The sequence below is a fragment of the Amblyomma maculatum genome, chromosome 3, assembly GCF_055883805.1.
Source record: "Amblyomma maculatum isolate TAMU_Amacu chromosome 3, ASM5588380v1, whole genome shotgun sequence".
Taxonomy (NCBI): Eukaryota; Metazoa; Arthropoda; class Arachnida; order Ixodida; family Ixodidae; genus Amblyomma; species Amblyomma maculatum.
The window spans coordinates 148,319,926-148,345,190 of record NC_139346.1 but is presented as its reverse complement, the minus strand read 5'-3'; the positions used below and the strand labels follow the sequence as shown (position 1 = coordinate 148,345,190).

Here is a 25,265-nt window from a genome sequence, read left to right as displayed (position 1 = left end):
TATTTGCGTGCTGCTGATTCGAGAATATTTTTCTTTCGTGAGGGGACTCTTGTATGTTGTTGGTTATACCGCCTCGACAAAATTGTTGCTTCTAGAATCGGTTATGCAAACAAAAGTTTTTTATGCTTGGTTATTCTGCACTGCTAATCCAGGGAAGACTCACATAGTTCTGAACCTAGTTCACAGAGTGGAAGCTGAATTTGAGCATGGTCAGGCACGGTTCCTTGAGGATTCACCCCTCCATGATTATCTGCGGACCTCAAGGACACAACTGCCGGGTCTTCATGACCTGAAGAGGCTCAATGAATTTTGAAGGGGAATGTCTGGACGCGAGCCAGATGGGCAGCGGTGGAGGTGGAGGGAATGGGTAGACAGGAGGCTTGAAGGATTTTTAGCACTGAGGTATGCAAAGAAAAGTTTATTGAACACCAGACATATATTGTCAAGACTCAAGCCACAGGGAGCCGTGAAGGTGCACGGTACCGGTGCACGGTGCACGGTTCACGGTGCGCGGCGCTAGACACGTGGTATTATTCCGCCCCGCGAAAGGGAAACATCGTCCCGATGTCAACATGAGAAGAGAAAAAAACATAGGGGTGAGGTGAACTGTACAATAAGCCAAAGTCTCACTTGCAGGAAGCGTCAAGGTTACAAAACGCGAAGTTCACACACCGCTCAGTCACGTGAAAAGTACGGCTTTAAGCGCACCACGTGCACAATTTCAGGTCGCTGACGCCGAACACTGACGGTCACACTTCCATCTTGAACAACTTCGTAGTTAACACTGTTTAAGCGGCGCAGGACTTTATAGGCTCCGAAATACCAGTGTAGCAGTTTTTCACACAAGCCTTCGTGGCGCACGGGGGTCCACACCCACACTTGGTCCCCTGGTTCGAAGTGGACTTCCCTGTGCTGAGGGTTATAGTATCGAGCGTCGGTGGCATGCTGCTCCTTGATGTGCAAGCGGGCCAGCTGGCGGCGTTGCTCGGCCTGTTCCGCGAAATGGGCGGCATCGGGTTCGAGACCGCTTCATCTCCGCACGGGAGCATCGCGTCCAACATCGGGCGGGCCTCTCTGCCATATACGAGATGGAATGGTGTAAACTGCATGGTTTCCTGCAGCGCCGTATTGCAGCGCTGTGACAATAAATATAAGATGAGGTAGGGGTGCACAAACGAAAAGTACGATTTATTTCCGACGTTTCGGCCGGGCCTCGGCCGAAACACCGGAAATAAACCGTACTTTTCGTTTGTGCACCCCTACATTTTTATGAAACACACACACACACACACACACACACACACACACACACACACACACACACACACACACACACACACACACACACACACACACACACACACACACACACACACACACACACACACACACACACACACACACACACACACACACACACACACACACACACACACACACACACACACACACACACACACACACACATATATATACCCAAGTAGCACAATGTGGGCTATCAAGTGCGGGCCCTAGTGGGTCCGATGAGGGCAATGTTTGTCGGGCCGATGCAGGCTCTGCAAGTCGGGCCCCGGTAGGCCCAAAGAGGGCAGCCCACCAAACTACCCCATTGGTCCTACTTTGGACCGATCGGGGCAGCCCAAGTGGGGCACAATGTCTGATTTACTAATCGGTCCAACAGCGAAAGTGGGTGGGCTGCCTACATCAGCAGCCTAAGTGGGTTTTACAGCAGGTTGATGTGGGCTGCCTACATCGGCAGCCTAAATTGGTCCCTCAACAGATTGATGTGGGCTGCCTATATCGGCAGCCTAAGTGGGCCCCACAGCAGATTAATGTGGGCTGCCTACATCGGCAGCCTAAGTGGGCCCCACAGCAGATTGATGTGGGCTGCCTACATCGGCAGCCTAAATAGGTCCCTCAACAGACCGATGTGGGCTGCCTGTATCGGCAGCCTAAGTAGGCCCCACAGCAGATTGATGTGGGCTGCCTACATCGGCAGCCTAAATAGGTCCCTCAACAGACCGATGTGGGCTGCCTATATCGGCAGCCTAAGTAGGCCCCACAGCATATTTATGTGGGCTGCCTACATCGGCAGCCTAAATCGGTCCTACAGCAGGTTGATGTGGGCAGCCTATGTAGGCTTCCTCAATGGGGCCCACAGCAGGTTCAGGTGGGCTGCCTTAAGGGGATCCACAACGGGCTAACTTGGGCTGCCTAAATGGGCTGGGACAACCTTAGCAACTGTTACGCTACTACAGTTTCTTAGGTTGGCTTAAGCCCCTGAACTGGGAAAGGCAAGCGGCGGCAATGATATTCAGATAAACTGTAATAGCTAACTGGAATGTCAGATTAGGTAAGCAAGTGACATTATTTTCCATGTCACTTCAGCCCACAAATCAGGTACACAAAACCATCAAAATGCAAATTAACCCATTTTATTTCAAGAATAAAAAAAAAAACAAGCTTGTGGTGGGCAGCCAGAGCTAACATCGCTGTCCTGCTGCAGCACAGCCTATTTCATTCTGGCCCTGCGGCCGCCATCCCGGTCTCGGGCCCCTCTCAAGTAGCCTCCGATTCGGTTATTGATCACTGCCACATCCGCATGCGGAATCCGGCGCTGGACAGCAGCTGAAATCACAATTCTCATTTATGACACAATCGATTGAGAGCTGGAAGAGTACTCATCTTATTAAGCATTTAAAAAGAATGCCTCAATGCATCAAAACAGCCATGCACCTGCCAACAGCAAAATGTACTTTTATTTTCAAGGTATAAAACTTCATTTGCACTTAACATCTAAAAAAAGGAGGTTATGCCAAAATATTTTTGAATATTTGCAAGATACTAAGACCTACCAAACTAAACATCACATTAATAGGTTCGTTCGATTCACCTACACTAGGTGAACTGGTTCATGTGATGCAGTACTTCGTTTCACTGGTGTAACATGGCGCCCTCTGCACGACGCCTTTTGTTTCACAATGTACAGAAATCGTGCTGCTCCAGTTCGTGAAAAGTTCAAGAAAACTGTGCACCACCACAGCGGTCAATGCAGAAATAGTGCAGCTGCTTCCACCACATGGAAGTAGACGATAGCGTTGTGATGGTGGCGAAGTGACCCCTAGGTATTCCACTCATCGAAAACAGTGCCAGTCAAGGAAACGCTCACGCATTATGATGCATGCTGACTTCAGTCGCGATTGGTAAAAGTTGTGTATGCTTCGTGCCAGCTGCACCATGGTGCACATGCATCGAAGCTGGTTCTATTTGATGCTGGCACTAGTTGACGTGAGTGGCAATTAATTTATTCAAGGCAAGCTGACCACATGAATGCAGTCAGCTTATATAATTACTTGTGCACCGCATTCATGATTGAATCCATTCTTACATTTATAAATCAACAAAAGCATGCGGTCAGCTGTGATCATGACACGGACTTTTAGCATTGTTCGCTTCAAATGGCATTCGCAGCTATAGCACATTACAATAAGTATTCCTGCTACCAATAAGTGCGTGTTGTACCTTAATTGTGGTAGCAGGCAAAAAATGCACATGATAATGCCTGAAGTACATACCGCATTTATTTGCATATTGCTTGCATCCCCACATTGGCTGTCAAAAATTTGAATTTTATTTCTCACATAATCATCGCACCACCAAAATTACTGTCAGTCGTCTGCTAGTAGTAGCAAGTGCCCTCTTTAGTGTGCTACTGAAACTAGCTAGCCCATTTGTGCGCATGCGCTACGAGGCGGCGATAGTGTGCTCAGGTATATCATCATCATAGCTTATGCTCGTTGCTGTGGAGTCTGGGAGAATATTTTTGCAGGTCCTCAGTGTGCCATCACGTGACATTAGTATCGTACTGTATACGTTGCTTACACGCATCTCAGAGGTTTTTTTTTTCCTTTAAAAGAGGCACGCTGCTCAGTCAAGAAGCGCAGTGCAGGAAATGTAGACTGAGTGCCGATTCTGTGCGTTCGCAACCTTTTGCTTTCATTCTTTCTCTTCTGGTGGTTTGCTGGGGTGGCTAGTATTTAAATCAATGCAGGGACTCAGAGTCATGAGTCTGCCTCTTCGCAACGCGTTGCAGAGATTATGAGCTTGCTTTCCTCATTGTAATGAAAATATGTAAGAGTACTGGCCGTATGCGGGGCTGCAAATATATACAGTACCTACGCATTAGTTATTTGCACACAGGCGCGCCCACGAACATGCAGTTTTATTGTGGCAGAAGAGAAATAACTCAAAATTGAGAGCATCTTCTCAGGGCGCATAAGTGTTGATGTTTGAAATTAAGCTGTGAAATTATACAAGATGTCGCTTAGCTTATGGACAAATAATTTTCCGTCATTATAGTTGTTTCCCATAAAGGGTGTGACTTAAGGTAGTACAAAAGTGGCCTATTGAGCTCAGAGCTCCAACGCACTGTGCCAGAAGCAGACGAATCTTTAGCGCTCCCTCTGCTGCCGTTTAGGCCAAAGCAGCCCATACCCCGATCACTGCTAATACTGCTAGGGAGAAAAGAAAGGAAGGCAGCAAGTGTGCATACTGCTCTATGCTTTGCAAAAGGCAGCTCCAAGCCCTCACTGGCTTGAGACCGTGCTGTCTACATTGAATATCTCCCTCCTTTCATCCCTTCCACACTTCTAGGAAAAAAAAAAGCGTGTGTGCTTTGCTCGCAGGACAGATTGATGTTCCTCTCCTCCAGCTCAAAGCTATGCTCAGACATCCAAAAGCCTCCTTTCATCCTTCCCACACATTGAACTAAGAGACATCTTGCAGCAGCACCACCTAGCCACCTTCTCGCTCCCTACAGTAGAATGGAAAAAAAAAAAAAAAGAGGCAAGACACGCAGAAGTGGCGTAGGCTCTACGTCACTTTTGTGCCGAGGACTTGCAAAAGTATCCACCATTTTGTGAGGTGTCTGTGTCCCGTCGTTGTTTCTTCGTTCCATTCCTGTTACTTGTTTTGTTCCACCGTTTACAGTGTTCTTGACGCCGCATTGTGATGGGGCGGTACCAAAGCTATACAGCTCCTTTTAAGATGAAAGCAGTAGAGCACGCACTAGAGCAATTTAAGTTCTGTGGTTACTGGAGACGGCAGTATGAGAAGCTGAAAACAACAAAGATGTACCAGGCCTTCCATGGTCCAAAGAGCGGAAAGTTTCCTGGCCTTGAAACGTCACTCCTTGAGTGCATCAACTGATAAGGAACCAAGCACGCATAATAAAGTGCTTTAGCAGTTCGTGCTTTCGGCGGTCCTGTAGTCTTAAAATAAAGGTAAGTTCTCCTTGAAAGTACTATTTTGGTTATATTTACAGTAGCGGACCTAAGAATCCAAATTCGCACCTATTTAAATTTGCTTTTAGTGCTCCAAAACATTTCCTCGCAAAACTTTCCCCACAAAACTATCGCACCTAACTTGGCACAGATTTTCCACAAAAAAAAGTGCGAGCAATATGTAAGTAAACGGCAATGAGTAAGCATCACACCACATACATGTAGGAAGTACGCATAGCCATTTCCATGGCAAACTCTCATTCTCATCGGCAAGTGGAATACCTGTTCTTTTTCCATTTATTACAATGGACAAGTTGCGCATGCATTGCGGCTGGTAATGGGAGAACTTTATTGTCATGTGGTATTTGAAAATTCATCAAGTTAATCGGGTTGTTGACGTCGATTTACGCGAGTTGCACACAGCTGACCGCAGCTTGTTCGCAATGCCAAGGTTAGCAAAAGGCCCTGCCTGCACTCTACCATTCATTTAGGAAGCAGCCAATACTGCACTTGAACTGCTGGAACTGGTGCTGTACACTTGCAGCACCGCTACAGAACTTTGCAAAACTGGTGCAGAGTGCAGCTGAATTGAATGAACCTAATACATTTATCACACTGTAGCAGTACAATTTGCTCTTGATTCACTCAAACTATAGACTGCTAGTACACATGTAAGCATAACGCCTGAAGTCAGGCACAAGGACTAAGGATGTGGCTAGTTAAATATAAAATTAGTGTAAAACAGAAACATACCAACAATCACGTTGTAGAGCCTTAGGTCTTTGAAGGCCGGCTTATCTCTTCGTCCCTCCAAGGTATACTCCAGGGCCACTGGTGTTTTTATAAAGGCTTTCATTATGAGGCGTGTAGCCTCATCAGGAGTTGTTCCCCCAATTAATCCCAACTTTTTCGTCTGAAAGAAAAATGACATCAAGAATTACTTTGCTAGCTGCACAATTGATGCAGCAGGAGTCCCTTGTAGTTTTTTCGGTTTTGGCATATAAAAATGCTTCGCAATAACAACTCTGCTAACACTAATAAGACTCAATGACGTTAAGACGAGCATTAAACGAGCATTAAAACTATCCACACCCGCTGTCCGGTTAATGGCTTATAAAACCATTGTCCTTCCAAGCATAGAATACGCCTCTATTATCTGGTATCCCTATACACAAAAACACACCAATATGATTGAAAATTTGCAGAAGAGGGCAGTCCGTTTTATTTACAATAGCTTTGGGCGCACCTCAATGACAACACTTTTAGCAAAGGCCAAACTTCCTTCTCTTACCGAAAGGAACAGAGCACTGCGCCTAAAATTTCTATTTCAGTTGATAAAGGGTGATTACAAAGTTGACGTGTCACATATAATTTCTTTCTCTACAGGATATGCCACAAGACAAAGACACGCCCTAACAATAGCTCCTTATTCCACTCGCAATAACTGCTTCAAATATTCTTTCTTTCCCAGGACTATCACCGAATGGAATAAATTAGACAATGACACTGTTTCACAGCCATCTGTAAACTTATTTTGTTCACGCCTTAATCTCTCCGGTTTTGTGTAATCATTACAACCATCTGTTTTGCCATGACTTACTTTGTTTGTTGTTTCCGCCTCTTATTGAACTTTGTATTCTTGTTGTTGTTGCCTATGTTATTGTCTATAAGGATGTATCCCACCCTGCTAAAATCCCGCATGGGATTGCAGTATTCATAAATAAAATAAAATAAAAAATAAGAAATGACAACAGGATTTTACTATATTTGCTAGGATGCAAGGATGATGAAGATGAAGGCTCATGGCAACAATCAGACAAAGAAAACTGCTGCTCTCCACTGCACCTTCAGCAAGCATCACTGCATCGAAGTGCAGTCTAAACCCTCAGCAATGAAAGCCCTCAAGAATGAAATTTCAGCGGCAACAAAGAATCTGGCGGCCCTGGCGAACGTCCATAGAGATCATTACATTTGCCGCCGCTCAACAGCGAGCGTTCTTTTTGTTCCGCATTAACAAAAGCTTCAGGAAGTGATCTACAATATTTTTTCGGCACATGAGCCAGATGGGAATACAGAAGTTCCAGATTTGCACAAGCAAAACTAGCCAACAAGCACTGGTGAAGCCATTGTTTTTACGTTGAATTGGTTGAATAATGATGATGCTGACAGCTAGGCATTTTGTTTGCCGAAAAACTGCGTTTTACTAGCCCATCTGTTGGCAACAACGTAGGCATGTGACACATCCATCAAGTGACAATATCCCAGCTGCCGGCTGCAAACAATGCTCGCTGCCGAGTGCGAGGACGCAAGTTTGTGACCTCACTGTCCACCATATGCACACTATGACTGATCACGCCCTGCTGGCATTCGTCCATTTGTTTGGCCTATTAGAAAGACGCCGCCACTTGTTAAAAAGCACTCGTTTTTGACTCTTCAGAAGTCTGCAATCATTGCCAACTTGATCATGCACAAGGAGGTAAGTGATGACGCTAATATCTACAGTATGCACAAAGGAAATGAAGGATGACGAGGATAGCAAAAGCAATGCGCAAGAAAATCAAGCAAACTTGCGTAATTTACTTGATGGTTTCGCGACATTGCAAAAAATTTCCACGGCGCCCATAAAAACAATGAAGCCACGAAAAGCTTATCAAACTGTGAGGCCAAAGTGATGAAACTCGTGCACAGCAAGACGAAGCAAGGCAAAATAAGCTACTTGTTTTCATTGTTTTTTGTTCTTGGACGTAATGGGTGCACTTATTTGTCTATTTTTGCAGCAGCGAAATTTTCATGAGAAAAAAAAAATATTTTTTTTTCCGGGCAGTTTTGCTATTGCAGGGTTCGACTGTTGTTTTACACTTTCACTTCTGCAAAGTCAAAACCTGTCTCCTTATACTCCCTAAGGAATGCTCCCACCTCTTGGAAATCAGCAGCATAACCATAAGGTTTTCAGTAAAACGTAGAGTTAGGTGAGTTAGTAAAGGTATATGCTGAAAAAACAGTGCACATAAAATGGTGGACAAGAAGTGGAGGGCACAGGAGTCTGTGCACTGTCTTTACAGTGCAACCATTATATACCTGCCAACTCTTCCGAATTTTCCGTAAAATGTACGAATTTTGACCAGTCTTACGATTTTACGAATATTGCGGGAAATTTTATGGAAAATGTTTTATTTTCGGAAAAAAAAAAAAAAAAGTACGGATATCTATTAACATCATGGCCTCCGAGATAACACCACACGCACAGAAGGGTAATCTCGGAGGCCATGTTAACACTATTATGGTACCTTTGGCGGCCACGAGAGAGCAACACATATTTGTGATATCATCATCAGCAGCTGCAATGTTGTAGTGACTTCTATCGTCTACTTGGGGGAACACGAATCCATATCCAAAACACGATACCGCCTCCGCCAGGCTAGTGGCTGTTCCTTTATTCACGTGTTTGGACAACTTTGGTGTTGGCCTCTGTTTTTGCGTGATCTGCGGCCGCATCCGACTCAGTGTGACTCTGTAGTTTTAGTAGTAGCGGTTTCGCAGTGCAATGGCAGGCTCAAACCCGCGACAGTACTTCCAAGTATTTTTGAAGTCGTACGCGGCAGAATTTCCAATTTCCGTGCTTCGTGCCGTCTAAGAAAGGAGAGAAGTTCGGATTTTGCACCATGTGTGCCTGTGATGTTAACATTTCACATGATGGCAAGTCCGACATAAAGATCCACATTGCTTCGAAAAAGTACCAAGGATATGTGCGAGCCGCGGACAGCCAGCCGAGCCTGACAAGTTTTGTTCGCAGTGACAGCGACCTCGGTGTGATTCGTGCAGAATGCCATTTCACAGCGTTTTTAGTTGAACACAACATACCACTCAGTGTCAGTGATCACGCTGGACCACTTTTCCGGAAAATGTTCCCCAAGTGCGAGGAAGCCAAACGCTACGCCTGTGGACGAACGAAGACAATGGCAATTGTTCGTGAAATGGCCGCGAACGCAGAGACTCCTTTGTTGGATGCCCTAAAAAGAAGGTATTTTCGATTGCTGTGGACGGAAGTAACAATAAGGATACGCAGTTTTACCCTATTGTTGCGACATACTTCGTTAAAGAGACCAGTAGAGTTGAAAGCCACCTCCTTTGCCTCGGTACAATCCAAAGGGAATCGACGGGTCAGAAAATTGGAAATCTGATTCTGGACGGAATGAAGTCCCGAAGTCCCGCAATGAAGTCACGAAAAATAAATTGTGACACAATGGAGTTTTCGCTCATTACTCTACGGGACACGGATTTTGCTTGTGGGTGAGTGAGCAAGGGTGTCGCTAAAGATAAATTCTTAGAGAGTAAAAAAAAAAAAACAAAAAAAAAAAACAGCCCCCCCCCCCCTTTCCCCCCTCTCCTTTTCCTATCTATTATGCTGCCTCGGTAATAAAAATGCTGTAACACTGCAAGCCCCGTGTACTTCTGCACTTTAGCAGACACGAAGCACCGCCTCCAGGCCCCTGTGCTACTTCAATGCGAGACAGTGCTGGATGTGCTGACGCTTCGCGGACCCCAGCCACAATGAGCTGTGTTTGCATACATTTAGGATGGCCCTATATGTTCCACCGAGTGACATTTGCGGTGTGGAGGAACAGTGGAAAGGGTAGTCTCGTACACTGTGTGCCAGCTGCCGTGGAGAGAAGTAGTGGAGAGGGTAGTCTACGAATCCTCTATATGAATACCATTCTTAGGGTGGTAACTCAGTGCCGCATGCAAGCCAACGTGCTGTGTCCGCATTGCTAAAACAGTTTAGTCCCCAGAAATATGGCGCAACGTACACAAACATGTGAATAGAAACAAAGCACAGGCGCACACTACCAACTGTAATATGAAACTGAACACACACTTCCTCTTCACCACTCAGCCACAACTTCCTCTTCTAAAACCGAGTACATCTCACTCGCACACCTCTTTGCCAAGCAGATGTCTAGCCAAGAATAAATATTAGCAATCTAATCATCCCAGTCCATCACCTGCATCGTCTGAGCATGACAGTCAAAACTTCCACCACATAGACACACACTAGAAAGAACCCCCCCACATCTGCAGCTGCCACATATAACATATATATATACTCACACAAGGAAATACATTGCAGTCCACATATAACGATATTGAGAAAACCTAAAAATCAGATCGTTATAGCCGGTTATCATTATATTTAGATCAGCAAAAAAAAAAAAAAAAACAAGTATTTCCAATGCATTTAGGCTTGTCCTTACTAGCGATGAGTAAATGGGGTTGAACAACACTAATCATCGTAAAGAGCACTAAACACTATAACAGTATACAGTAGCCGACGGGTAATTCGGACTTGTAGGATATTTCGGACTTCAGTGAGGCATCGTCAGTCACCCCATAGAAGCGCATACATATTCGCGACGGATATTTCGGACTTTAAAAGTCCGAAAGTTCGATTTTTCGGACTAATTTCAGTCCCCTGCAGGCCAAAATCTGCCATCTTATCGGCTTTTCGCCGGCGCAACAAGCGCCATCTTGGATTGAGGTGGATTGGCTCTGCAGTTGGATTGGCTTGACATGGTTTCGGTGCCCCATTTTTGCCAGGAGAGGCCCCTGCAATCTCTGCCACTTCGAGGTGGCAGTCGGATTGTCATCGCCGTCAACCTGCTTTTGTCGCCAACGCTGACGCGGGCAGCTATCTCTTTGTGCTTTGTCTCATACGTCCGCCGTGTTGTCACACGAGCTTCTCCGACCGCGTCAACCGAGTGGCGCGCCGTCAATCCTTTGGCCGTTTTGTGATTGCGTCCGGCGGTTCCACCGCTCTGAACGAAAAGTGCCTCATTTTTGCGTGTTTGACGAGCGGTGTGGTGCGCACTCGGGCTGTGGACATGGCCACGCCGGTGCTGGCCCCGCCGGTGCTGGCCCCGACATGGCCCCGACCTCACGGACGACGAACTTGTGCACCAGGTTCTTCAACCTGAAGACGAGTCGGACTCCGACGACGACTCGGGCGGCCTACCACAGCCATCGCTTGCACAAATTACGAACGCTGTGAACTTGCTGTCTAGCGTGTACAGCGAAACGACAACTTTGGCGCAAATACAAGCGCGAATCGTCGCCAGCAAAAGAAATTTGCCGCAAGGTAAAATCGGCGACTTTTTTAAGCCGATTTCCTCTGAATAAAGTGATTTTTTGTGCTTCACGGATTTTTCGGACTGTTCGATTATTCGGACCATTTTTCGGGTCCCTTCAAGTCCGAAAAAACGGTCGGCGACTGTACATCAATAGCCATAAAATAACTTAAGCATACCTAATAAAGTCTGAAATTCGCGCTTGCTTGAGCAGCAGCTGAAGCTTGACAACCGCTGTGAGTATCGCTTCCAGTAGTGTGTACGCTGGCGGTAGTTCTTTTCGTGTGCACGAAATTGATTAGCGGCTGGATGAACTGAAGAATATCTTCAGCCTTGATAATCGTTAAAATCGTAGAGTGTGGATGTCCGTACTTTTTCACGCGGCTTCCGACTTTAAAACCCTGCCAAAAATCCCGATGAATCTGCCATTTCACCTCGTGAGCTACCGCGCCATCTTCCATGGACGCGGAATCGGCGATGGCAATATGACCGCAGCAGCCCCCTTTGCGTGGCTGCGATTGCAATGATGATAGTGTTGATTTCATTCTATTTTCGCCGCATATGTCGAATTTTCACGTCATTGCCTTCTAAACATTTTATCTTTTATTGAATATTCAGTAAAATTTTCATAGTAAACACCTACCAGGCGGCAATAAAGCTATCGCTGTATCCGATGTACAACCGATAACCGATATTTGGGTCTGCCTCTGTTTGCTGTGTGGTGCGGCATTCAAGGAAGCAGCATATGAAGGCGCCGCGCGGATGCCTGGATCGGACAGCCGGTGGGGTCATCTTCATATATGCATGAATCGATATATCACTATATCTGGTATCGTTATAAGTGGACTGCACTGTAGTGCAGGCGACCACCCAACATATAAAGCACTGGTTTAATCAAGCTGTATGGTCGTGCCTTCTTAGCGTAAGAATAGTGTGCTTGACTAGACATCCAAGAGAACTGGAAGGTTGATTCTTATTCCGATTTTATCTTCACACCTCACATGAACCCGAACTGGCAGCTCCTCCCAACTTTTTGATATCAGTTGGCCTGTTAAGTTGAACAAACCAGTTGCGCAAAAAACATCATTGGCCAGCCATGCAAGCCACCACCTGCCAGCCCCATGCTCGTGATTTCTTGCTCACAATGCCAACGACGAATTTTCTGAGTAATGAGACCTTAAATGCTATCGCGGTAAAAATTGGTCACCTACTGTACTTGTTAACCATCCATTCTTGCATCAAACATTCTCACACAAGGTATTTGCAGTGAAAAGTAACATCAATAGGTCCATTTGTTAAGACTATTAAACACAAGGACAACTTGAGAATATGCCAAATTGACTAGCTTTCAAGCTGTACAGCCCTAACTACAAACAGTACTGCAAAAGCCTCCCTGGACCCTACAACAAAGCCAACTAGTCTACATGGCTGCCGCAGGAAGCTTACCAGAAAGGTTCGTTTGTCGGGATCTGCCAGCTCCTCCTCAATTTCTTTCAGTACCTCAACAGAGGTTGCCGGCCCGATTTCTTGGCATGGGCCTTCACTATACGCAGTTGCGTAGTTTCCTTTCAGCTCCTTAATGTCAGCCCGGACTTCCATAAGTAGCTGCACAACCCGGTGGAGCATGCCTAGGGAAGATCACATGAAGTGCAAAAATGAAACAGTCATCTTTTACTAAACATCATCAGCCTGACATACCCATTGCAGGGCAAAGGACTCTCCCATATCCTTCCATTACCCTGGTCATGTGTCAGCTCATCCACTTGACTCCTGCAAACTGCCTAATCCCACCTAGACACCTGGCTTCTTGCTGTTTCCTACACATCCCTTATCTTGAAACCTACTTCACTATCTTTAACCGTCGGTTACATTCCCTACCTTTCTTTTGACTAGCCTATTATTAACCTGCATTTGTTCACTGTCCCGCTCTGCTCTCTTCCTTCCTTATGTTACATCTACTGTATTTACTCGCCTCTAAGTAACTTCTTTTTTCTCTATAGTGACTAAAGTGAGGGAGGAGATAAAAATCTAACCCCCCCCCCCCCCTTAATTTTTCCATCAATATCTTGCCAAGACGGATGCAAGAAGTAACAATTCATTTGGCCAAAAAAATGAGCAAACATCTTCCTAAAATGCAATTGCACTGCACTTGAATTTCAAGCCATGAGAGCCCTCTGCAAACTTATCTGACTTTCGTTACGGATGCCAAACAGCTGACATTAAACAAGGCAATGTGGGCCCACGGCGCCTGCCGACATCGCCAAATGGCTGCCATTTCCAGGTCCATGAAGCAACACGCTGAAAGAGCAATAGGGGTAATTTTCGATCTGCTTTTGCTGTCCTGCGCCACTAGCTGTTGTGTAGTGTCGGAGCGCAGCAACACAAGAAACGGAGACCGCGCCGTGGACACCGCACCAACTCGGATCTCAGACTCCAGTTCGAATGAGTGAGCAAGCGTTCTGGAAGCCTTGTCTAGGTTCTTTTCCTCGCAAAAAAGGGGGTGCTTAGATTCACATGCCAGGTTTTTGTCCAAAATTTCTTTTGCCAAGTTGGAAGGGGGTGCTTAAAATCGTGAAAGTATGGTATTTATAAAAACATGCACAAACTCCTTTTCAAATTATAATCTCAATGGTTTTCAAGGACCCACAAATTCCAGGATTATCAAGGCACTCAAAAACAGCTTTTTAGTTAAATTTCAAGTATTTCAAGGATGCAAATGAGTTCTAATTAAACCATTGTAAAAGAATATAAGAGTACTTACGTTGGTTTGCGACGCACCGTGGGTCTTCACAGTGTCGACCTGCAAAATTGAACCATATTCTTTAAAAGTGTCAAGTGATATTTCAGAGCTGCCAACTTTAGTTCAGGTTTTCAGTAAAAGAGTATATGAGATATCAAGGAAGTTTAAAATATTATGGTTGAAGCACAGATCAGAGGTTTCCTAAGCTGCCCTTCCAGCACTTTCACTGACCTAGTGAATGTTACGGGCTTCAGCGGCGTTTTTCATAGCACAGCATAGTATTATAGACGGCTACAGCTCGAAAAAATAGTGGATTTAACTCCTCAAAGAACCCTTCTGCAGCCAATGGCATTGAGAGATTCTGAAGTATAATCCCCTTAGACCTGATAGAGAGACAATGCAGGGTGTGGCAGATGAAGGAAGATTCACCATGCTTTCACCACCTTCATCTCCATTTGCAGTTCTTTTATTGTGCCAAAAGTATGCGTTCGTCTATTGGCGCATTGTGCAGTGCAGCCTCCTCACACTTAATACAGGCACTTGAGAGAGGACACCACCACTACTGAGTCACACCATGAAGGACGCAGGGGTTGAAAATAGGAAACAATGGTCACTGTTCCACACTTCTCATCAAAAAGCAACCATTGCTCAGTCTTTAACAAAATAAATACATCCTCTGAATTCAAGTTAGCTTTTACTGTATCTGGTAATAAAACGGCAGTGGCCATCGTTGCTGCTGCTGTGCAAGGTGTACCAAGGAATATTTAATATTAGGCACTCTTCACTGCCAATAATGCACTGTAATTAAGTGAAAAGAGCTTGCCAGCCTTCCAATTTGTTCAGTCTATCTGAATGTATATTGTAAATGAATCTCCAATAAATGAAGCTGTGGGCCCCATGCAGAAGCCCAGGGGGCAGTAAAGGCAGTGCCACGAATGGGCACCGAAGTTTTCCCAGGATAGGCATGGCCGCCTGGGCAGGTCGCACGCTTGAAAAGGAAAGTAATCGGGATCTGCACAGCGAAACGTTGACAATTTGGGCTAGCTGGAGTGATGTAGCGAAGCATGAACAATGCAGAGACACGGACAAGCCCTGTCTGCCTGCTGGGCGTTTATTTAAAACAGGAAAATGGAAGAAGACAGAAGGAAAAGCACGCGTAGTTTGGAAAGGCCAAGCAAAATAACGAAGAAGAGGAGATAAAAAACACGATAAAAAGATAGAAAATAAAAAAATAATTGTGGTGAACTCTCGTCCTTCCACGTGTAATGCAGTTTCACACAAAGCCAGCCTCGAATTCTTCATGTGGGACTGGCTAAGGAAAAAATTAAAAATAAAGGAACACTGTGAGTGATTTATTGGCGGAGAAAGGTGGAACGAGCATGGGAAAGGAATAGGAATGAAAGTGGGAGCCGAAAAAGAGAAGGCATGAAAAAAGAATAAATAAACATGATCGAAATGCGCAAAGCCTGAAGGCTTAAAAACGATTACCGGGGCTTGGCAAGCTACAGGCAGCTGTTATTAGGCAGAAGACTTTTGATAAGCTTTGGCTATCTTTCTGGTGATGCGATTGCCACTTTTCTCGACGATAAAGGAAAGGATGGCAGATTCACACTGATCACTCTGTCTATGCAATGCTCGTGCACGCGGTCGCTGATGCAACAAACCAGCTATGAGCATGAAAAACTCATTACAGCACAGCACAAAAGGTGATCTAATGGTTTCTAATACACATGCATGTTTTCCTCTGTCAGATAGGTCATAAAGCTTTCAAAGCTTATTGCCGGCCCATCGCTGAATGCTTTTCAGTTGGTGACAAAAGTCATGAAGGAATTGTAGCATGCCTACTTTTTTATTTCATTGAAAGAAAGCCCTACCTCAAATCTCGACTTTAATGCCAGTTCTTTCATCGTACTTTCAAGTCCTCTGCCACAAAATTAAGTTAGCATGGGGGAATGTAAAAGGTAGCAGCGAGCCGCTCGACCGCTTGTTTGGAGTAGGATGACGTGTAAAGAATGCATGATTTATTCAGAGCGCCCACGAATAAGTAAGGACAAAGAAACTGCCCAGGAGAAAGAAAGTGGCGGCAGTGCATGGAAGGAAAAAAGGAACGAGCTAGAGGGAACAAAAAATATTTAAAAAAAAAAGTAACCAAGACGAATTCGCAGAACTAAGCGCAAGAAAGGCAAACAGTAAATATACAGTAAAAGCAGTACATTTCCATTGGTCCTCTCTGCATTGCACTGGTCCTCATGCAAGCTATCGTAGACAAGGAAATATAGACCACAGGACAGGTTAAATAAAGATTACGCAATGATAAACTGTGGCCACGAGCGCAGCCCATAAGGTGCATATGGTGGTCCTAATGCATGCGCATTCCTTTTGTCAGGCATGGCAATTGACTCCAGATATTGCAGATGCCTACGAGTTGCCAAATTTCTTTTCTTTTTTTTTTTATGTGAGAAAGACTGCAATGCAAGAAAAGGCAGTGTGCCCTCTATTGGGAAGAACGCCTTGTGGAAAATCTGGAAGCAGCAGATCCGGACATGACTGCCAGCTCACTGCTCGTTGGACAGCAGCTATCCCCAAGCTTCATGTCACTTCACTTCATAAATCTTATTTGGGGCGTCAAAAGCATTCTATCAGACAGGTGAAAATGTGTGAAACCCATTGACTGCAACCCAGCTATTCATTGGTGACCTTATAATGGCACGAATACAAGGAGCGAATGGTGAATGTGAACCACGCAAAGCAGAACCGCAGCGTCTCCGCAGTGCGGCCGGGCACACCCCTCCAGAACAGACCTCCATTCCTGCCTCGAGGGGCACACGCATTGCGGCGTGAGTTGCTCCTACAGTGCACCTACACATTAGCAGAGCTAGGAAGATTAAAAAAGCATGCCAGATTTGAGAGCTACATTCAAATATTCAATGGATGGGGATATTATGACATGAGATTATATAATTCAAGTGTAAGCTATTCAGCACCTGTGACAGTTCTCAATGCTGACCAATGTATAATTAAATGACATCAACATCCACAAACCCAACAGGTCATCACTTGCGTCGCGCAGACTGTGTGCACTGGGGACATCCATTGTCCGCATTACATCCCTGACAGTCTCATGACGGACTTCACTACTGGGGATGTTTGCCACAGACATGGGTGAAGCTTGGTCCCTGGGGCTGCCAGCTGAAAGGACCTCTGCACAACTCTCCTGTGCATACTCTGTTAAGTCTGCAAAGAATGGTAGTAAAAAGCAAGAAATGGTTTCACCAGCACAAAAAAGCACAGTGACTTGACAAACTATACCATATTATTGTGTAAATAACTGAACCGTGAATACAATCGGAGGAAGTTTAAGACCTCATGAAAAAGAAATATTACAACTATATTATGATCCCAAACTGCTCAAGCCAATCACCACCAAGAACTTAAAAAAACAAAAAAATGACAGCTTACAAATATGCTAACTTGGCCTCCTATTTGCAGCTCCACTTCTGGGTCCTCATTTGTGTACATATACTCACTTAGTCACTAATCCCTCATGTTGAGCCTCTATTATCCAAAACACTCATTAGCACACAGTCGTAAGCTACCACATCATGTGAAAGACCACCTGACACAGATATAAATCACTGCTTTAGCCAAGTCTTACAAACATGCTCGTGGCAGCATGTCTGATTTGGGATCCACGAATCTCGGGCTTGATGCCCATCTTAAAGGAGCAACGCGAGTTGGCAGCACTTGCCGGCTCGGCCATGTTAATTGGTCTCATGGCATCACACAACCCACCATCTGATCAATGCCTGTTGATGTCACATACCAGAGGAATGCTGAAAATTTTTCGCTCGGCCACCAGCATTGATGACAGATTTTCTGTAGGGCAAGACCTTTAAAGCCATCGCATTAAAGCAAAAATGTTAGCTGAAAGGCAATTATAGTCATAATGGCATGCTACTAGAGGATCAGATGGCAGGCTCATCTGTGCAATGGCGCAATCAACAGTCGCTTCTGTGGGCTGGCAGCAAAGCTCTATAAATGAAATTATGCAGTCATAGGCTCTTTCGGCTCGTCGAGTGCCAACATGTCTACCATTATGTGCACATCAGAGGGGCATCAAAAGCGATAAATCACATTCCAAGAAAGAATATTTGGACAACCCTTTGTCTAGCAGGTCACATTTTGATAATACGCCACTTGAAGTGCCTGTCCAAACAAACCAATGCTAGTTGCAGGTCATCCAAATAAGCGAGATTCTAGTGCTACTGACTTACATGGGCATTTGGTGGGAACCTGGTAGCAGCCCAAATTATCAGAATTTACAAGTTAAGAGGGGTAAAATTAGCAAGGTTTCACTGTACTAAAGATCACAACAAACAAGGCTATAATCGTGACTGCACATCAGAGGGCAATGCTGTATTGTTTGAGGCATACTGGTTGTACTTCTGTTTTCTTCTCCGTGCCAGTCATAATTTCCTTCGTGCGTAAAGCATTATGTACGCCGTTTCTGTGGATTCAGCTGATTCGATTACTGAAAGGAATGTGTTTGCTGATGCCTCCTTCCCACTTGCTAAACAAATTCTGAAGCTCGTGTTCAGTTGTCACAGGGATTTAAAAGGGTGCTAAAGAGCTTTTAAAAAAAATAAGGTCAGAACATGAAGATCATGTACAAATCGGCCAAAACTATATGCAATACCATTATATGGGCCCTAAATCACATCCTGTACTTGGTTTATAATATAGCTCACTTGCTCGATTGTGTTGTAACAAAGATTAGCGCAAAATAATACACCTTTACCTGCAGATCACAGCCCACAATCGCATTAAAAGTTTGGCAGACTCTCTCCTTTGACTTTTGCATTCACTCTTTCTTTCTGTGCAACACTACTATGTATCAACGGCTTTTAATAGCTACTTGTCAGCTTCAAGCATGAATCACATATCTATTTAGCACAAAAGAAAATTATGAATGTTTAGTACGCGAGAATGCTTTTTAAAGATTTTTGTTTTGCACTTCCGCTCTCGCATTGGCGGCTCAGGTGGCCTTCACCATTTTTGCATTTTTAACATGAAATCATACACAAAGTCAGCGCCTGGAATGTTTGGCACAGGAATAAGAGCTGCAACCAAGAATGGCATGCATGAAGCAGATGACAGGTGCCACCATGCCTGGCCATGCTAGAACGGAAGCTCCTGTTTGCAGGGACAAGTAAAAACGCAAACGCACAAAACTATCAAAGGTGGGCACGGGACCCAAGGAGGAGCTCCAGACTTTGCGCATGCCAAAAACATCAAAAGGAGGAATGCCACGAAGGCACGGAATTTCAAACTTTAATTGCAAACAACTTCGCTGCTAAACATTGCTTTGAAAAAAAAAAATTTGCTGAAGATAATTGTATAGTGAAACAGTATAAACTAGCTGTTTAGAGCCACTTTAAATGTTGAAAAATGTGTGTCCACAGCCCTGCCCACACACCAGTTGTGGCTGCTCCATGCAATTGGGCATTACAGCCATGACATAAGAACTTCGGTCCATTATGCTGCTGGAAAAGCCTTTCTCATGGAGGAACATGCTGCTAAAGTGGCCCTTCAGAAAGTGAAGAGCCCCTGCCACCCGTACAGCATAATTAAAGAACCCCGCAATTGACACATTACCTGCAAGCTCTGCAAAGGAAGTTGTATGAGCTGCAAAACAATAAGAATATAAAAATACCCTCTTTCAAAGCCACAAATGACTATGTTACTAGCTTATTCATTGCCGAGTAAGCACTTAAACATGGCGCCATCCAAGCCGCTAGTGATAGTACAGCACAAGGTTGTGCAGACCACTGGCATAACCCCACCACTTTATTTGGATTCAAACTGCTTTTAGTAAGCTTGTTGACCAAGCCAAGAAAAGCGGGAACTGTTGCAGCCTATCGTGGGCTCTGTTGAATGGCAGATGCACAGGAGAGTGTGACTGCCAGAGCTGCAGAAACAAGAGGCCATAAGGCTGAATTCATGCCGCTGGTTTTTGCTGCTACCTGCTGCCAGCACAGATGAAGTGTAAATGGGGCAGGGTGACAGTATATTCTTAATCATTCATTTCAATGGTCCTAGAAATGTAACTGACAAAAAATATTTTTGTTGATTACATATGGGTTCATTTCCATGCATCAGCAGAATTTTGAACTAGACAATCTTTTGTGTCCCTTCAATTAACAGATAATCATTCAGAATCTTTCTTTGAGACATTCGGTGCATGTTAGTGTTTTCATATGTTTGTGATGTTATCAGTTTATGAAACACATTGTCCCTGACTGCAGAGTGAATTTTAGTTTGCTATTTTTGTAGTTTTAAAACAGTCCCACTTTGTACAGTAAAAAACACTTGTGCAAATGTAAAGGAACTCCAAAACATGTGATGTTCATAAAACCCCAGGAGTTACATATTAATATTGTACTTCATGTAAAAGAAAGAGAAATGCACTTACCGTCCTCAACCCGAGGCATGCGAAGTTGTATATCTGGAACTGAAACAAATACCCAAATGCAATATTACCTCTCGGCACAAACTTAACCACGATTAGCTCCTTTCTGAGCCCTGCAAGGCCTGTGAGCAAATCTTAACCCTCACAGTGTAATGCAGTACAGTTGAACCTCAATATAATGAAAGCGTACATTCAGGAAAAACTTCGTTAAATCACAGACGTTGTTGCATCGAGTTTTTTTTGTCTTTCAGTGGTCAAATCTTATTGCGCCTCTCTAACAGCTTCCTGTTCCACTTTATTTTGCCTACGCGGTTAATACAAGCCATTTTTACCACATGCCTAGCGCCGTGCGGCCGCCGCACTTGGGGACGACGATGATAAAGCGGTTGCTAGCTCGAGAGGAGCGCTGGTGCTAGACTCTGTTATCGGAGCTAGAAACTGACCTTATTCTAGGGTTCTCACCTACGTGTACCTTCACAGCTCCCTGGGGCTCGAGTCGTGACAGTATCACGATGGGACAGGCGGGTGGTTTAGTGTTGTTTATGAGGTTTAACATCCCAAACTGATATCATTACTGAGGGATGCCATAGTGGAGGGCTTGTCAACTCATGGGGTAAAGTGCACTGACGCCACATAGCACATGGGAGCCTTGTGCCTCGCCTCTCAACGGAAAGCAGCTGCAGTCATCAGGATTGCTTTTGCATTAATCTGGAGGTTCAAAGCCTATCAAAACATGCTACACTTGTATGTCCGAAAAAAAAAAAAAATATATGTATATCACGTGATTTCACACTAAAATTGTGGCGCAACCATTCTTTGAGAAGCACTCAGGGTGGTGTCATACTATCTTACTTCCCATCAAGTTGGAGGTAATTAGTGATAGCGATTTGAACCAACAACATATGTACCTCCAATTGTATGCTCTTACTGTAGAAGGCGTCTATCGAGAAACGAGACACACAGTGCGCCTTTCCTTTCCTCAAAATCGGCCAATTTTCATTTTGGGGAAGACACACTCTTGCTACATCTATGTGTCTCTCAATGCTAAACCGACAAGCAAACCATGCCAAGCAACGACAAACAATGCTTTCACAGTCTTAATCGGATTAAATGGAGTTAAAGGCCAATTATTGTTTTTATTTGTGCACTTTTGGGAGTAAAGGATTAACGTAACTTCACACAGCAACAGTTTAAGTCCTAATGGTGAACTCACCGTGTCTTTTTGGCGATGAAAAGTCTTCACTCGAGTTGGCAGACTCAATGTGCGAAGTCTGCTCCGCTATTTCCATTTTTCTTTTGGCGTCAGCGTAAGTATCTATTTTGTAAAAGAATTAAAGTGACTAAACCAGGTGCACAGGGTACTGGACACAGCTTCACCAGCTGCATAGACTAGAGCGACATAAGCTATACATGCAAGATAAAACAATATTACATGAAAGCATTTGTTCACAGGTCATCTTTCATATCTGGTCATCTGCAAATTCAAATTTTTGTGCAAGCCTTAACTAGGAGCAAATTTTTGCAGTACTCAAATCTCATCGAACCTTTGGATGTGTTGCATTTATTTGTGGAAGAATATGTCAACGAGGAAAACCAACATTGTAAATTCTATCCTGTGTACTTTACGATATGCTACCACCACTTTTCACTGCTTGTGCTAGTCAGAAAATCAAGAAGCTTAGTTTCATGCCAAAACAGGCAAGTATTAATGTAGCGATGTTTAGGATGGTAATTATATTGTGAATAAAGGAGCTGCTCATACCTGCATAACCCAGCACCCTGCAGGGACACCGCTGCCAATCAGGGCCAGGCTTCAGCCTATTGCGGGCCATCTGATCGACAGCATGAGGCCCAGTGCCTTTTGGGGGCCACATGCACCTCGTCGTGCTTTTGCTCAGCCAGCAAACTGGCACTGCCCCGACGGAGTCTTTTTCATTGCTGAATAAAACCACACAGTACATGCGGTCGTGTCGCACTCGCTTTCTTTTCCTATATAGAGAGTAAACAAAGGTATAAAATTTTGCATGCAATTCATTGTATCTTGGATGTGATATGCCCATCCTTAACTTAGACCAGCTATAATATAAATATGCAGACAATTTAATTAAGCCAGGCTTCTGCTTAATTTGTGCTATTGCATCAATGAGCAGAGGAAAGTTGACTTCTGACTTGAACCCAAAAACCCCTTACACCACATCTGCTGCATCTCAAGACACTGCAGATACTTATGGGAGCTGAAAGTTTAGTGCCCGGCAAAGCACATTTTTACATACACAGCAGTTTGGGTTCATTATGGCATGCATCACAGTCATTAAAAAAAGTGGTAGCCAGTACCATGCTGCCATTCCTTGAACCACATGTTTAACGTGACCAGCGAAAGCTGCTACTAAAATCCATCTGCTCAGACTCTTGCTGCTATAGGAGGGATGCACAATTGGGAAATGGTCTTTCACTAACACTTTTTATACAACTGTGCGAATAACCGATGTTATCAATTCACCAGATTTAAAAGTCACAATTATTCACACTAATGAAAAAAAAACAAAACACATAGTTAGGTTTGGTTTGTGGGATAACTTCCCAAAGCAACACATCTGCACCAGGGCCTGCACTGTACAAGGCCCTGTAGAAAGGCACTGGCAACATAACATCGCAAAATGCACAGTACAATTTCTTTCGTTTTACTGTTGACAAACAATCGCTTGAAAACCGCGCTGAAAGAAACCGCAGACTTGCTCTGACTTCTCTGCGCCACCCTAGCGGCGGGTAAGAACAAAGGATCAGGTAGTTCTTAACCCTTGTGAAATGTGGTGCAAGAGGTGCTACGAACTACAAACAGTGTAAAGGTGCGAACCTAATAAACGGAGCGCGATATTCTGCTGAGTGCAATCGTACCTTCCCTAGGCGAACTGAAGAAACATCGTTTCTCCATAACACTGATTCAACACGTGCACCAGGTTGTGTTCGCCAAACGAAGGCGTGTACATTTGAAAGATGTGGCCTATTAGACCGTCAAAAACGCGTCAGCCCGCGCAAGTGAAGGGGATTCGACCAATTTGACTACCGATCGAAGCTTGTGATAAGGCGCGGCACCTATGCGCACGCCTTGGTTTGTTTTCGCTAGGTTCGCATTTCAGTACAGGCGCCAAGTAATATTCAACAGCGCGGCCACATGTCTACAACGCACCCTATATAAAGACAGTCTAAGGTATGATTTAATTCAATTAGCAGCCCTATTTTCCAGCTTAAATTAGCATCCATGCCTGGTCATACCAACCGAATCACTCAGAGCACCGCTCGTACTACAGCTTATTCTGACATATAAAAAAAAAAAAAAATCAGAGCTCGAGCTCTAATTCGGCGAAGCTGCCAAAATCCACCCGGAGAAACAATCAACGCACAAGCCCAGCAGTTGCATCTGCCGACGTCGAGGCGGCGCGCGAAGTGGTGCTAGTCGTGTGCACAAGTGCCCGTTTGGCAAGCATCCACTAACTGCAGGCGCATTCCATATAGGTGACAATTTCAGCTGGGGAAAGCGCAAAAAATGTTTGCAGCCAATACAATGCACCATTTTCTTTTGCTGGAACCTGTATGTAGCTGCGCGAACTCTAGCTGCGCAAACAAAGCACTCGCGGGCCGCAGTAACAGCCTTTCATTTCAACACATGGAACGGGTGTCATCGACTTGAACTGCAGAGAAACTCGAAAAAGTTAGATTTTATTAGGACAAGAAGAGTACTTACCGGTCATTCAAACGGCGATCCATAATAATGCAGCACACGTACGTTGGCTGTCGACGGCAAAGAAGGCGGGAATGCAGCGCACGTTGTCACCCTGTCACTGTCGACGGTCAAAAAAAGCGGTAATGCTGTGGTGGCTTTGGTGGCTTTGGCTTTGGCAAGATGAGGGAGAGGATGAGGAGGTGCTGCGAGGGTACAGTGCGAGGGAAAGACAGCGCAGCGCCTCCTCTGACATCAAGCAACATCAAGAAGGTTATATCGGTGATATCTATATAACCTCCTTAAGTAGCATCATATTAACTCTATGAGCAGCATAAACAAATAAGTAGACACATAAGGAACAACACCAAACGTTGAAGCCAAACAGTTGAACGCGTCTTCTTGCGATCAAAACATTCATTACTAGTATTTTTTTTTTTTTTTAACGTGCAGACGCGGACTGGGAAGATGACGGTCATATTGTTTTTTAAGATGCAAAAAAAAAAAAAAAAAAAAAAAAACTAAGCAAACTAGATTTTTCAGGTGCCACGTTTATACATTTGCAACGACGGCCCCCTGGGCGTCTCCATAATGCCCGCTGGGCTGTTGTGTGCGCCTGACGTCAGCACAGTGGAGGGGGCAGCGGAACCGGTTTGCAAGAGTCCAGAGAGGAGGCGTTTCGACAACCTCCTCGCCCGATGCCATGGTCTTATAGATCTTGTGCGCGATGAATGTATAGCAGGCCGGTTCTGTGACAGAAGACAAATACAGTGTTCTGCAACTATATCGGAATCGTCTTGAAAAATTTTCCCACCGGTCGAGGCGGGAAAATTTTCCAAGACGAGTTCGATAAAGTTGCAGAACGCGTGTATGTACATATCGCTTCTCGCCACACTGCACGCCACGAACAATAGAAACATTTAGTATAACGTAT

The 25,265-nt window shown here is 44.7% G+C and overlaps 1 protein-coding gene across 2 annotated transcripts; it reads right to left on the bottom strand.

The window, feature by feature from the left end:
- Positions 1-2,472: 2,472 nt before the first annotated feature.
- On the bottom strand, positions 2,473-24,501 carry LOC146196363 (uncharacterized). 2 transcript variants are annotated; one of them, XM_084598151.1, is made up of 9 exons: positions 24,356-24,501; positions 22,376-22,602; positions 21,827-21,928; positions 20,617-20,655; positions 17,187-17,378; positions 14,166-14,204; positions 12,851-13,032; positions 6,036-6,195; positions 2,473-2,628 (listed from the first exon to the last, which is right to left on the bottom strand). In XM_084598151.1, the coding sequence occupies exons 1-9, from the start codon at positions 24,376-24,378 to the stop codon at positions 2,513-2,515; spliced, it is 1,080 nt and encodes a 359-aa protein (XP_084454277.1). In that variant the 5' UTR covers positions 24,379-24,501; the 3' UTR covers positions 2,473-2,512. The 2 variants fall into 2 exon arrangements, with proteins under 2 accessions (XP_084454277.1, XP_084454276.1); XM_084598150.1 differs by lacking the exon at positions 24,356-24,501 and having other exon boundaries at positions 22,376-22,855.
- Positions 24,502-25,265: the final 764 nt, after the last annotated feature.